The 15,842-nt window shown below is 36.4% G+C and overlaps 2 protein-coding genes across 3 annotated transcripts in view; both read right to left on the bottom strand.

Annotated features, from left to right (window-relative positions):
* LOC117105299 (neuronal acetylcholine receptor subunit alpha-3-like) overlaps nt 1-4,897 on the bottom strand; it is a 28,925-nt gene extending 24,028 nt beyond the window's left edge. Inside the window, exons 1-2 of one of the 2 annotated variants that reach the window (XM_033246418.1) lie at nt 4,849-4,897; nt 3,056-3,251 (exon numbers count right to left, since the gene is read on the bottom strand). In XM_033246418.1, the coding sequence (XP_033102309.1) occupies nt 3,056-3,158 (103 nt within the window). In that variant the 5' untranslated portion in view covers nt 3,159-3,251; nt 4,849-4,897. Of the gene's footprint in view, nt 1-3,055; nt 3,252-3,422; nt 3,620-4,848 lie in introns of those variants that run through there. The other variant, XM_033246417.1, reaches the window with a different exon arrangement.
* Nucleotides 4,898-8,037: 3,140 nt separating this feature from the next.
* Nucleotides 8,038-15,842, bottom strand: part of LOC117105297 (neuronal acetylcholine receptor subunit alpha-4-like) — a 25,283-nt gene continuing 17,478 nt past the window's right edge. Inside the window, exons 2-6 of the mRNA XM_033246414.1 lie at nt 13,021-13,160; nt 12,310-12,354; nt 11,482-11,591; nt 10,364-11,345; nt 8,038-9,659 (exon numbers count right to left, since the gene is read on the bottom strand). Of these exons, the coding sequence (XP_033102305.1) occupies nt 9,465-9,659; nt 10,364-11,345; nt 11,482-11,591; nt 12,310-12,354; nt 13,021-13,160 (1,472 nt within the window). The 3' untranslated portion in view covers nt 8,038-9,464. The remainder of the gene's footprint in view (nt 9,660-10,363; nt 11,346-11,481; nt 11,592-12,309; nt 12,355-13,020; nt 13,161-15,842) is intronic.

The following is a 15,842-nucleotide window of genomic DNA, read 5'->3' as shown; positions in this document are numbered from 1 at the left end:
ATATATATATAAGCAACCAGATTTTTTAGATTTCACATCGTTCGGGCTTGGCAACACCTTTTTGTGGGCTTACTTACTGTTTTTGTATTGTTTGACTTGTGGATGTGTATGTGTTTAAGTTATTATTGTCTTGTTGTTCTTGTGATGTATAAATGATGATGGATTTCATTATCAATGAATGTGAGTCGTGACAATAAATTCTAATACTGATTTTGTGGCAGGCTGGGGTTGTTTTTAGAAATAACAAAAAATTATCTACTCATTCCCAAGACCCTACCTTATAGTTCTAATTGTGTATACGTATTAAGAACCATCCCTTCATGCATTTAATTAGTAAATTGCTAATCACAGGACTAAAATCCATGGTTAAGATATAACATTTAGTATATCATAACATATATAGGCCTATATATATATATACATACATACATACATATATATATATATATATATATATATATATACTATTATAAACTATTATATTTTCTCCAAAAAAGGCTAAAATCAGATTTTCAAGACCATCGGTCGGCCAGGCTTTTGCAACCCAATCTATAGTTGGCTTAATCAATTGTTTCCGTATTTAAGTTTGCATTAAACACATTTTCTTGAAATTAACACTATGGACAAAAAAACATTGTTTTTCATTCGTCGAAATCTGCTGCTTTGCTTCAGATTATGTAGAGCTTGATGGCAAAGTAGATGCTTTTTTTTTTAGAGCATTTCAACACTTGATGCAATTTGCATTTAAACTGATGTGCTACAAGACATGGTTATTCGCTTCATTTAGTTCCACTAACCGATAGCTACTCCAGTGACGTCAAGAAAATGTAGACCACGTTCAATGAGGTTACTGATGTTTGTGAAGATGATGATGATGATGATGATAATGATGAGATGATGATGATGATGATGATGATGATGATGATGATGATGATGATGATGATCATGATGATGGTGGTGATGATCATGATGGGGATAATGATGGGGATGATGATGGGGATGATGACAATGATGATGATGTCGATGATAATGACGATGATGATTATAATGATGATAATGATGGCGACGGTGATGAAGGTGATGATGATGATGGTGATAGTAATGATTTTTTTTACTGGCAAAGCCACATTTATTCACATCATTAAAAAAACAAACATTCACATATATACGGTACCAATGCATGAACATGAAACATCGATCTCGGTTTTCGATCTTAATTTCATTTCTTTCTTAATTTTTTAACAAGTAATTTATTTTCTCTCAAAAAACTTCTCGGATTTTTTTTTTTGTCAATTCACATTTTTATAATTCAGGCAGAGCCGTATTTACTTCTGTTGTACAGTACTATTTCACGAATAACAGTAAAAAAACATATTTTAAGACGTTTTACATATAAGATATATTAGTTATTGGTCTTTTTTGACCATTCTAAGACTTTATTATTAAATATCTAAAATATCAAAATTATACACATACATACACACACAAATATACATACATACACGTGATGATAGTAATGATGATGCTGCTGATGATGGTGATACTTATCATGATAACGATGATGGTGATTATAGTGATGACGATAATTAAAAAGATGATTGTGGTGATGATCTCAATGATGGTGGTAATCTCAATGATGATGATGATGGTGGTGTATGAAGAAGAAAAGAATATGATGGTGACAATGACGATAATGTTGATGTTGATAATAATGATGATCGGGATAATGATAATAATAATGATAATAGCCTTATGTTGTGAACATGATGATGAAGATAATGAGGATAATGACGACTATGATCATGATGATAGTATTGATGATGACGATACTTATATTGATGATATTGTAGTTGACACAGGTGGTGGTAATGATGATGGTGAAAACTACAATAAATAAATAAATAAATAAATAATAAATGTCAGGTTGACAATGGTGATGTGATACTACTTCTTCCTCCCTAAACACAATGCTTAGGGCATTCATTCATAAACATAAGCCAACGGCCGGGAGTATAAAAAAACAAACATTAACAAAATCAGATGCAATATTAATTAACATACGGTAGTTAATAAATATATTTTGAAATTTTCTCAATTAAAGTAAATTTGTCAGTTGACATTAAAATTTATAAACTTATTTTCTACAGATTATGATGATTGTGATGACGACAATCACGACGACGACGACGACGATGATGATGATGATGATGATGATGATGATGATGGTGCACCTCTATGCGCGATTCCCAGTATACACGCGATTACCAGTAGGCCTAAACGTGCGATTGCCAATGTTGTAGGCCTCGCTCGACCGTGACGTACTCAGTTCGTTTTTGTACACCAGTCGATCTTTGACCAATGAATGTTGCAGTCAAGTGACCAGCTTGGCTTTCGGTCTGTTTTAAGTACTGCAGTTGCTAGCAGACAGGTCATCTGGCGGTTTTTTTTTTTAAGTATACAATAATTTTCTTACTTTTTAAGAATTGTGTCCCACTTAGCAAAAGCTTTTCAGGAGGGTCTCTATGAGTAGGCCTATAAATTTGGGAACAACCACCTAAATTATTTTTATACTACAAAGGATTCGGGTTTTGACATGGGCTGGATTCAAAGTTTGTTTCGTCAAATGAATATAAATACCTAAGACATATAATCATGTTTTGACCTGCAGGCATACATATACAGATACCTGTAAATCCATAATAGATTCTATAAATTTCATTAAGGTTTACTTCAAGAAGACATTCGTAAAAGGCGTTGAATTTACGAAAGTATGCGCATGATTTTGGCATAATGACTTGGAAAAATATTATAGTAAATTATCTCTACTACACTGTACTAAAAGGCAGAGAACATCGCGTCGTCGGTTGAATATCTTAATGGATCCAGCAACGACTTGAGCTAAATGCTGCAAGCAACAACGGTCGGCCGTCAATGGTACGTGTCCCTTAAAATGGTTATAATTTCCCCGACGGTCGTTGATCAATACGGAATACGAAATTGGATATTTCCTATCATTACAAATTATGCATCCCAGATTTGAGTATTGAGTTCTTACCTGTTGCGATGAAGATGATCATCAGAAATACAAACAGTAGGTGAGATTTCGTTTGCCAAAATACGAAAGTCATAGTTTGGTATTTTTTCTCGACTGGATGCATACTGTCAAATGCAGGCGTTTAGCCTGTCTGTCTGTTTTAAGGTTTTGTCCTTAGGAGGTATGGAAATATCCGATAAAGCCAATTTTTTTTATTCTGTAACATAATATAGAAGCATCATCAAAAAGCTTTTCTGATGATAATGTAGCATTTAAAACGCCGGATTAATTTCTTAGCAACCACATTAAATACGTAACTCATCTGTAAAATGTTTACCTGGTAATTATATCACGTTATTATAATATTTCAAGAAAGAAAATTCCTTACCTTAAAGTACCCGGTGAAAATAAAATAATTAACATCTATACGAGGAAGTAAAGCAGCACATGATAGGCTTCTGAGCCCACACCTTGTCTATATCCAGTTTATACCATGTCAGAGCGATACTATTGCTTTTCATATCATGCATCATCGTTAGACGCGTACGGAGCTGGACCTATTTCTCGATACAAAATAATTCCACTTCATTTACTTTCAACCCGTGGCAGTATAACTCGCGCATGCGTACACCACCGCTCGACATTGGCCATTGTACCAAGCAACTGCTCAGAGCGGTATTTATACATAACGCATTAGCACATTTATTTTTATAAATATTATGTTCAAAATACAGGTAAGTTGGAATTAAAATGGAGGTATCCTGACCTTTCGTGACCTATACATACCAGTCGAATTGTCACTCCTTCTTACCTGAGCAAATAGCCTATGTGTACGTAAATGGAGGGCGATGCTGTTTGTAATTCGCACAAATGCGCATTATTTATTATCATGCTTAAAACCCATCAAATATTTGCACGAACTTGTAGTTGAATATCTACTTTTTTGTTGCAATTATTATGATTGAAGCAAACATCAGCAAACATGTCGTCATACTGTCTGCAAGAAAAATATATTAAAATTCGACCTGTATGATATTAAGTTATAGGCCTATTGTGTTTTTTTTTTCAGCTGAACATATGAGTAGCGTATCGTAAATACTCGAATAAGCGCCGCGGCGCTTATACAATTTTTGGAGGCTTCAGTGCATATTGGCACTAAACATATTGGCGTGGCGCTTTCCATGGCCGTTTCCATGTTACCTATCGCATGTATTCCCGTAGTTCAGGGCTATCATAGGTCCTACGTCATCGTAAATAAACGTTTATATAGAAATTCTTGTGTCTTCATTGTGTTATTTATTTCTTTTAACACTGTATACGTTGTATTTAAAACCTTGTTTCTCAAAGTGTTTCATTACACATAGGGTAATACATGCTCTCGATTAAGCGCCGCGGCGCTCATACGAGAGCGGTGCTTATAGCTAAAAAAATTAGGTTTAGGAGAGCGGCGCTTATTCGAGCATTTACAGTAACTCATTAAGCGTTGGCCAGGCCCATCCTTAATTTTTAATCGAATGAAAATGTGGAATGAACTCGTTTAATAATTCTTCTGTAATCATGTCTAGTATTCGTATCTCTTAATTGTGGTATTTGGTTGAGAGGCATTTGGTTTATCGATATGTAATAATCTAATATTCGGTGATTTAATGCCAGCGGGGTCAACCGCTGTCGCAATCCTCTTCGTCTTTCTGCTTGTAGACATCTCTGATTTTATTATAATCGCTTGAAAAAGTCATCTTGACCTTTAGGCTCTGTTTGCATACAATCACTACACCTGTCTCTTAAACACATCTAGATGTGTATAAGAGACAGACCTTAAAGTACCCGGTGAAAATAAAATAATTAACATCTATACGAGGAAGTCACACACACAGCTCTGCGTATTTCGAACATCGAATACATTGCTGTTAGCACTCTAGTATTCTTATTATATCTCTATGGTAATAATCTAATATTCGGTGATTTAATGCCAGCGAGGTCAACCGCTGTCGCAATCCTCTTCGTCTTTCTGCTTGTAGACATCTCTGATTTTATTATAATCGCTTGAAAAAGTCATCTTGACCTTTAGGCTCTGTTTGCATACAATCACTACACGCTATCACCGACAGCTTTCGGTGATGCTGATTGTAAATCATAAGGAAATTAGCTTGTTCGTCCTCTCTTGATTAGGCCGTTCTTCGACTCATCAATGCTGAAACATTATTGCTATCATAACACTAAATTAACATTTTTCCTGCGCATTAAGTTTAATTGTCTTAATGCCGACTATCAAGGTACAGGGGTGGATCTAGCCTGCCAGAAAAAAAAGGGGGGGGGGCGGGGGCGGGGCGCAATAGGTTTAGGTAGGCCTACTTTGTAAATTACACAATGATGTACTGTACTTGAAAACAATAAGGAAGTAAAACTTACACGTCAAAAGTGTCAAATGTTGTCTACACAAAAACTGTACTTTATTAAAAGAGTAAGTCTACTGAAGGGGTGTCGTCAGTTGAGATGTGCACACATATCAGTGTACTATGGTCACTGTGCACGGGGTTGTCTGTCAGCACATACCTGCTGACCTCGATAGAGAGTGATTGATTGCACGAAAGTTTCCATGCTGGTGCATCTGCGCTTAAACTTTCTTCTTTGTAGCTATGCATTGCGCGATGTGACATAGAATCAACCTTTCTATGGAATTGAGTATCCATTCAATTATCTCAAAGAAAAAAAAAATTGTGGGGTAAAAAGGGGGGGGGGGGGGGCAGTCGCAGGCTCCCCCCCCCCCAAATCCGCCCCTGAGGTATGTGTTCTGGAAATGTTCTCGTTCGGGATTAGTATGGTTGGTAATTTACCGTACAAGTGCGTTGAAGGTGTTTAAAGTTAAATAACATAGAAAATACCGTTGTGGTGTATGCTCGCTTGGCATAAACCGCGCCATACATTATTTTAAATGTGTGAGATACGCAACGCACATTTTTAACAGAATTATTTATCGCTTAGCCTATCTATTGGGTATTACTCAATACAATGGAAAACCCCACGTCCTAATGGGAAAGTCTAAAAGAGCAGGCCTATACTTTTTTTCTCCTGGCTCGCTCATCCGAATGGTAATCGGACGTCTTGGTTCGAATCCCTTTGGAAAATTGGTTTTCTAAAAGAAATCTAATACCCTCATACTGTCATAAATGTGGTTTTTTTCTATACCACAGTTACTGTCAAGAAAGTTAAATATGGCGGTTGTCAACTGATCATAGGCCTATAAAAATATACACTGGTGTTACGCTAAATATCAGGCAATCAATGCACCGCCGTCTAATTAGAATGTCTTTCTCATTACCACTGCTACTAGGCCTATTTACATCCTGACCCGTCTGTATTTACATAGAAGGGTTTATTTATTGAATTACCAACTGAACATGTCGTATCTCCACGAACCATATCAATACTGTATATATAAAATCGATTAGGGTTTGTCAGACGGCACCAAATGCTTCACCTATTATGTCGCTACATTATCACTCTCCCTCACTAACAGAGAACACCTTTCGTATTACCTGTTCGTCTTTTCAACATCGATGCTCATTTCCGTTGGTAACATATTTCAGCTATCGTTCATTCGTGCCTGACTCGGATTCTCTCGGCGGGAATCGGGTAATTTCAGAATGGGAATAGAGGATTTGGACATGAAATAGGATAATACCAGGAGAGGAATTGGATGATTTTTTGCATATCTTAGGAGAAATTTGAAAATTTGGAATCACCATCAACATCATTATCATCATCATCATGATTATTCTTCACTCCTCCTTATCATCATCATCATCAACTTCATTATTCTTTATTTTATTATTATCGTCAGTAATCATCATTACCACGTCACTACTAACTTCATCTCTTTAATTACCATTTCCTTATAATAATCATCGTTGCTTTTATAGATATAAATTGAGCTGTCGATGTTGGTTTACAGTTTTTAAACCATCTCCTCCACCATCCTCGTCGTTTTCTTCATCATTAAATCATTACTCTCTTCATTGTTATAATTGTCATTATTAACATCATCATCACCATCTTCTTCATCATCACCCCCACACCATCATCATCGTTAAATCATTGCTCATACTGGGCCCATTATCATTTTCATCAGCTCAGCATCAATATTCTCACCGTCATGTTTATTATCATCCAAAACATCGTTAGCATTACATCATCATCACCGCCACCACCACACCACACCCACCACCACCCAGGGGTGGCGGCCAGCATTTGCTCGACGGGGGTCCGATCTCCCCGACGGGGGGGGGGGCGAGTCCCCGACGAAAACAAGTGTTTTCTGGAAAAAAATTGAGTGGTGGCAAAGCCCCTGAAAAATATGACAATTTAGGGGTTTCAAAGGCTTATTTAATCGAGTCTACTAATATGTAGAAAACATATATAAATTTTATTTCTCCCCGACAAATTGTGGTTTTTCTCTCCGACGGGGGCTCTGGCTCCCCAGGCCCCTGCTGGCGCCACCCCTGCCACCACCACCACCATCATTAACATCACCACTATCATCGTAATGTAATCCCCATCATGAGCGTCTTCGACGGATACCGGCGCATTATAAATATCCGTTTATTATTATCACCACCACCGTCATCTCCATCTTCGTCAACAATATATTGATGATACATCGCCTGACAACTACAAACATTTTCACCACGAGTGATTCGCCTTGGTGCTGATCATGTACCATTATTTATGTCTAGGGCGCCGTCTCGAAATCTTTGTATTCTCAGTATTCAGAGGACACAGTATAACACAATTTACAATTTTCTGCTGTTTAATAATTAATATGGTATCTCTCACTTATTTCTACTATTCTTACCTTTTTTGACCCCCTTCGCACTGCATGATTTAAACAAAACAAAATCACCACCAATAGTGCGATATTACCGGCATCTCATGTTTCGAACAGCTCCACTATTAATGAATTAATTAATTACGTATTTTCAATTTGAATATTTCAATATTTGAATTAAAACAAAAATTCGAATAACGCAATGCAATATTCTACTTGTATAGAGGTTATCCGAAGGTATACAGTCCACGCTATCGTACATTTCACTAAAAGTGGCGAAATTGATAATATACGGTACGTTGCTGTGGTGGATCAGATCCCGTTTTATACACAAACCTAAAGGCATACAGTATATAATTTACAAATCAACCACCCACCCACCCACAAACCCACCCCGAACACACACATAAATATCAGGCAGACACGCATTAGCAAAGACAAATTTATCTAAAGACTGATCTACTGAAAATCTGAAGCATTTTGTGCGTGATATATAGACATACATTCGTTCTAGCGTGTTTATGTCTACATTAAGAAATTATTTGATATTTCTGATTATTCTTCTTCGCCATAATTGGGTACTGTATAGTCATAACGCGACAAATTACTCATATATACGATGTTGCCTGATAATCGTCTCCACTTTCAATGTTGAATTTGTTAATATGTCTTCGAATGGTTTCACAAGCTTGCTAGCTCAATTCGGAAAACAATATAAAGATTAGCATAGATGACATAATTTGCTTTCGCGACAATGTGAACAAGTAAACATGTGCGTGAAAGACTTTCTTGAGTAGGCCTATAATAATATACATATTTTCAAAATATCTAACATTATAAAAATGTTAATCATGCAACTAAATATGCTGTACCTTAAGGCCACTCTAGGTTTTCCAGTTTACAAAATCATAAAACAAATATGGCCTTAGTAATAATTGCTCTTTCTAACGGCTGTTAATTGCTAGATTTTGTTATTGTTCATAATTATACAGTACCCGAATCTACAATTATTGTACAGATAACGAAGAACGGTAAGGGATCAATCAATTCGTAAGTAACGCCGTCGCGCAAATAGAAAGCTCCGTAATGTGCGCGAGTGTCGTTTGTGAGTTGTGTTGTTAAATTACTGCAATTGATCAGCTAAAACCTAAAAAAAAAGGTATGTAGGCCTAAATGAAATATTATCATGATATCCAACTCTTCTGAAAAGTCATTAATAATCGATTGAGAATTGTTTGTAATCAGTCAAGCGCGGACAATCGTGCTTGGCTACGTTACGTTCATTATTGTCGTTCCTCTTGAACCATACCGGTTAAGCTTCGTTTCCATACAATCGCTACAGCTCTTTTACTGCAACCCTTGCACTGCGTAGCTGTCCCCGACGACGCAATCGGGAACGCTGATTCAACTGACCAATCAGCGTCGCCAAAGGAGTGGGCGATAGCGTGTAGGGATTTTGTATGGAAACCAGGCTTTATCTGACGATTGCCCTCTTCATTTAAAGTCTTCCATCGATTCACAAATGCTTTCATTTTCATTGAGGATATCCTTGATTTCAGCAGCCCTTCGTAGCAGCAACATCCGAGACATTATTATGTCACACACTCAGGGTTCTGAATACGTCACAGAGTGTAATATTTCAGGAGGTACAGGTATTGTTGTATTGTGTTTTCCCTCGGGTTCCCATAACATCGGGGAATTTAAAATGATCCCCAGGGTACCACTTGTGCATAAAACTGCAAAAACCCACAGGAAAATGCGGTCGATTACCATTGCAACGTATTTCCAGTCTTCACTTATCTGAAAAAAAGAAGAGTATTTTAAATTCAAGGATTACTTCAAGAATTATTGCGCCAATTCATGAAAGAAAGTCTTAACAGAAGAGTTTGATCAACTTATACAGTATTTCATCGTTATTAGTAACCGCGTTTTTATAGGCTTTATGAATAGACTTTTTAGCTTCTCTGTCTCTTAGCAAAATTACGCAAAAATTAATGAATGGAAGGAGGTTATTTATTCACTGCTGTCTGCCTGTCTCTTAGCAAGATTACGCAAAAACTAATAAATGGATCAACATAAAATTTAGTGGAATGGTACATAATAATCGAAGAAAGTCACCATTCAATTTTCAGAAGAAAAGATCAAAGGACAGAGTAAAGGAAATTCGATTGTTTATCGTCGAGCATAAAATAAAATAATGGAATCGCCCCTCACTCAAGTATATCAGTGTGCCTGGATACGACGGGTGATTCTATTTTTTGTTTAGGGTATGCTGCTGTTTCGCCCGTCAGCCACGGCCTGTGTATTGCTGGTACTATATTCAGGCACAGGACGGAGGTATGCACTCCAAAGTGTGACTTCTCGAGTTATTATTTTAGGCGAATACATAAGATGAAAGAATGTATTTAATTACTGTACATCTGATTGGTTGTAAATCCAATCATTCGGTAAATAGCATTGTGGATAATATACACAGTGAAAATAATGTTGAAATTAAACCTTACCAAATTATTCTCATCGTATAGTTTTAAATGCGATGCTATGTATTCTATGGAATCAACAGCTTCCCGGCATTCAGTCGGTAGTTCATTTTTATTACTGCATTCACCACCATTGTCTCTCTGTTGGATCTCTTCCAACAGTGACGGTGTAATAGTGTTCATCATGTACTTAGTAGATAGTTTCATGTCAGGACCAACCCAGATCGGATGAAATGGAACGCCGTTCAGTGAAGTTCGTTTGGCACGAGGCGTTTTGCATCCGTCACATAGCTGAACTCCTCCCGGCCTGGACATACACAAGATCGTCGGGAGAGTCTGCAAGAAAACCTTGCGGATCCACTGCGGCATCTCGTGGGTTGTCGCAGATCGGAAGTGGATATTAATGACGACGACTGTGACAAATATAGACGCTGTTACCAGTCCCATGGTGAAGAGCATGTAGCGACCGATCAATGGCAGGTTGTTAGACGTCGGTGGAATAATGCTCGGGATAAGCAACAGAAACACAATCAACGCCAGGAGAATTGAGATAGACAAGGTGATCTTCTCTTGCGCGTCCGATGGAAGATAGAACACGAGTATGGTGAGAAAGGAGATAAGCAGACACGGGATCACTAGTGTCACAACATAGAACAACGGTTTCCTATGAATAACGAACTCAACGGTAATGTCAATGTAGAACTCATTCGGGCAACATGGGTACGAAAGATTATGCCTGTTAATCGGAGCCTCCATAATGGCCCACTCGCCGTTCGGCCAATAGTCCTCAAGATCGACGGAACCTGATAACTTAGCCATGTCTATATACTTAGAGTCGTGCGTCCACGATCCGAATTTCATTTTGCACAACTGTTCGTCAAATGGAAAGAATTCGATTTCTATCAAGCATGACGTTTTAAAGATGGCGGGAGGCATCCAGAAGACGTCGCCCTTATAACCGACGATGGCATTTGTCATGAACTGCATATCGTAATCCCCATCGGCGCTGGAAAATGGGAACAATAAAAAATGAATATATTAACATGTCACTATGCCTAATTAATATTCACTTAATTTATGACGTCATCATTGACTTTGAACGATCGTAAATATGAAGAGGAACAATTTGGTAGTATACTTACTTGTTATATAAAACGAAGTCTGGCCTCCATAGTTGTTCAATAGGAATTCTAATTGATTCTAGGCCGTCGTATTCTTCTGGGTCCCATGTTAATTTGAAGTCATGCCACTCCTAGCAGCAGAAGAAGAAGAAGAGGAGATGTATTAGATTTCTGATAGGTAAACACATAACCCAAATACACATACTGTACACACGTAATACACATAGGCCTAAGCCAACTAAAACCGTAGTTGCAGTGGCGTATAGAAGAGAATTGCCATAAGGGGTGTGGGTGGGGATGATAGAGGTGATTGATGATTAAGTAAAGGGAGCTAGTGGGAAAAATGAGGTTAAAATAAGATGATTTCTTGAATGTAATTATTTGTCCCAGAAAATTTTTGTTGGCAATAAATTCCAACCTTTGTTTAAATGACTGTATTTTACAATACATTTTCATTTTTTAAACTTATTTTTCTTCTTAGCCGTTCCTCAATTTCGAGTGAGCATTATACGGTTATTTTTTGTTATTTCCAGATTTCTTAGGAGCTTGAGTCTATGCAATGGCGCATGTGTACATTTCATAGTTACAAATAGTAGTCTTTTAAATGAAGACACTTTTATAAATATTGGATGCCACAGCAGCTATGGTATTTACTTTCATCTACAAATCTCTAATTTGTTTACAGTTCACAAACATGTTGTTCACAAACAAGGCCACAAACGAAAAATCACAGCAGAGCGTTCAAATTCCCGCCTCAAGATTGATATTCCGAACCGGAACTAATTTCATTCACTAACCACTGGAGTGTAAAAGGTAATAATAAAATAACCATGATATATAAATTTTTACCTGCTTTACCCATACACTTGTTACCAATATTTGATTTTTTTCATCCTGTATATGAAACAAAATTAATTTAACAAATTGAAAATCAATATTTAGCGTGACTTTATTAATTTCTAGATTACTAATTCTAATAATATGCCGATTTATCCATAATCATTTCCATAAATTCCCTAATTTAGTTTACATGTTGGTTTGGATAGTCTGGTGTTTTATACATTTTTGTTGTCTAAGGGAAAACACATTTATAATGTTGTATTGGACAATAACAAATAGGCCTATGTTGTCTTATCCTATAATTTTGGCACCGATAGAAAGTATAAATGACAAGCACAGGGAAAGGTGAAAGTAAGATATTATTACAGAAAATATAGTATTTATTTGTATATTATTTTAAAAACACTTCTAACTTCATTTTAATAGGTCTATGTAAAAAGCTGAGATGCTTTGGGAAGTATGCCCTGTCATTATGCAGATATTAATTATTATATTAGGCCTATATGCCTAGATTTAGTAAACATTTAAGACACACGTCAGTGATTTATGTTTACGCATCACTGAATTCTTTTCACGCGGTGTCACGCGTCACTGATTTATGAACGTCCTTTTTATTTTTAGTATGAATGTGAATATTACAGGTACATAATTTTGAAAAAAAAACCCTAATTTTTGGTTTTTTTTTTTATAATAATAAAATATTAAGAGAAAATATCTCACCACATCAATAAGTTGAGAAATTGAGACACCAAACTTAACAATCACTGGCTCGGTGACATTTTCTACGGGTCGGATCAGTTCGTCGTACCCGCGCATCAGATCGTAGTACAGCTTCTCGGCACTTTTCGACCCCATGCATCCTGTTAAAGACAACATATTTAATACATTACCTACACATTATGATGGCAGTAATAAGCCTAAATGTAATACGTGTAGTATCATTAAAACATTATTGATATAACTGTTCCCTGATAGGCCTATAGGCATTATTGTAAGGACAGTAATACAATAGGCTGATGATGATGTTGACGATGAAGGTGATGATAATGATCAGTAAATTTCAATGTTAATATTATATTATAATTATTATAATAATTTCCATAACTATGACGCAATATAAAATATGAAGAATGTCAACCTGAATTGCTGTCTCTTATGAAGGTCTATACCTGTCTCTTATACACATCTAGATGTGTATAAGAGACAGTATATATATAATCTTAATTGTTGTTTGAAGCAAGTCTTGAACCACAGTCTGCATTTTACAGTGTATGAATATTAAATATTGTGTGATCAAATGGACATATATATATATATACATCGCATTACTTTATCCTTTCGATAATATTACGCAGACTTATGTGTCTACGTATTACAAATTTTTCAATCTGTGCCGTACCGTATGTCTTCGGAGAACATACTTTCACATCATTACTTGGCACGATGTATCCTATATTTGCACAGAGTCATTCGAGGTGCGCACGAATACATCAATACTGAAGTATGTCGGGTTAGCAGCAAAAACATGTGTAGCATTTAGTTCAACCGTCGCCTCCGAAAGTTCTTATGGATGCCGTGGCTGTTTCATTATTTAGAAGAGGAATGTGCATTCCAATGCCAGTTACAGTAGTAGTATATTTTAAACATTTCAATTGCTTAGTAATGTTGGTTAGTGGTTAGTTTAATTTGAAATGGTCCGGTGTGGATTGATATTGTTGACGGCAAGGAGGTGGACTGACGACGTTTAGGTTTTAAAATGTTCTCTCTTGTGGACAGGGACATGACGAATTAATTGAAACTCGTTGATAGAAATATCTCCTTCAGTATTCTGATGATATCGTCCATATCATAATCATCAAGTATCTTTCGCATCTGGCCCGAGGTGCCACTCATTTTTTTTTTACATTTCCTGGAGTGTACAAGGCTTGGGGAATGAGACGGATACACTTATACACTATACACTATATAAGTTTTAAAATAATTACTCTGCCATATTCATTAGGAAGTATGTTTCATGTTGATATACCGTATTATAAACTGAGTTTGTTGATTCTCAAGAAAGGCAAAAAACAAAACATAAAGAACGGCGTTGCAAAATCGTCAGTTGTTAATTCCCACTTTCAGAGAGGAAGAAGGGATGATGAAAAAATAGTGCTCTTTTTCTTACGTGTATGTAGATAATGGACCTTTCCTAAGTGTCAGTCAAACTTAACAACTGACCAATCAGAACAGGGTCAGGACCACGCGCGAGTCCAACAGACACGTCTATTATCCTTCAATCGCACGTGTTTATGGGACCTTAGCAACAATATCCAAGGGGCGGGGCTTAACAGAAAGGTACATTGTGAATCCAAGTTGAGAATGCAGGATGTTTGTTTGTTTGTAGGCCTACGGTATGCCATGAATCGAAACAAAATCCTCAATGCTGCCTCACAAAAACATGACGTAAAGACGTAGGGAATACATCTTGAAAACATATTAACATAAGCTTAATATTGTATGATACATGATACTTAAATGTGAGTATACAATTTAAGTATCACAATCAATTTGATTTATACTACCTGCTCACTGCATTTTTTTTTTGCTCTCGTATAGGTTTGGTATTTATCGAAAAATATACATGAAATCAATACTTGTAGAAATCCGATGTCGAAAAACAACAATCTAATGTTTCGATTTAAATCTTCAAGATTTCTTCTGAGCATTATAATGTAGCAGGATATTGGATTCTCGTTTATCCTGAAATTAGTTTTTTGTTATCGCACAACGTGAAATCTAAATTTCAATCACGCTTATGATTATTGTTGCACTTGGTCGGGCACATGGTATATCGTATATCGCATGGTCCTTGTAAATCGTTAAAGTGGCACAACAAGAGCTAGTACGACATAGTAAAAAAAAAATTAACAGTGCGCATGCAACCACTGAAGAGCCCAACAATCTACAAAGAGGTGGGTTTTTAGAGCATTAAACCACGTGACTGAGATTTTTATTACTCCATCAGAAGCAATATCACTGCTGCATAAACACCAGGTTTAAATGAGGGGTAAATGAGGCGATGACTTAGTGACTGGGAATGACCCCCCGAAGAGGGCCCCCTGGAGATGGCTTTTACATTACTGACATTACCAAGTGACAGAATTATTGAGCATTCCCTAAACGCCATCGGTTTTGAAATGTTCACTCACATGTTTTTGTATCTGTATAACACTTTCATTCCATGCCATAGCGAGACACTGCTAATGACAAATTAGAGCAATGAAAACTTTAATATACAAGTCGAAAAACAAATAAAAAGCTAGATCTATGGTTAAACTCACGTTAAACATATGTTCGCTTGAATATAATGCGAGATTATTTGACAAGATTATTTTTTTAAAAAGAGTTGCGATTATAAGGCTAGTACAAAATGTTTTCAGGAATCGGAATTCCAAAATGACTTTATGTACGGTTCATTTCTATATCAAAATTCAAGATTAATTTAATGACTTTATTGAGTGATTTATTGACTCCATAAAAAATACAAAGGTATATAAAAA

Source organism: Anneissia japonica, unplaced genomic scaffold (genome assembly GCF_011630105.1).
Source record: "Anneissia japonica isolate Jap-2015-1 unplaced genomic scaffold, ASM1163010v1 scaffold287726_len2788222_cov184, whole genome shotgun sequence".
Lineage (NCBI taxonomy): Eukaryota > Metazoa > Echinodermata > Crinoidea > Comatulida > Comatulidae > Anneissia > Anneissia japonica.
Note: the sequence above shows the minus strand (reverse complement) of the source record. Positions and strands in the feature narration are given on the sequence as shown.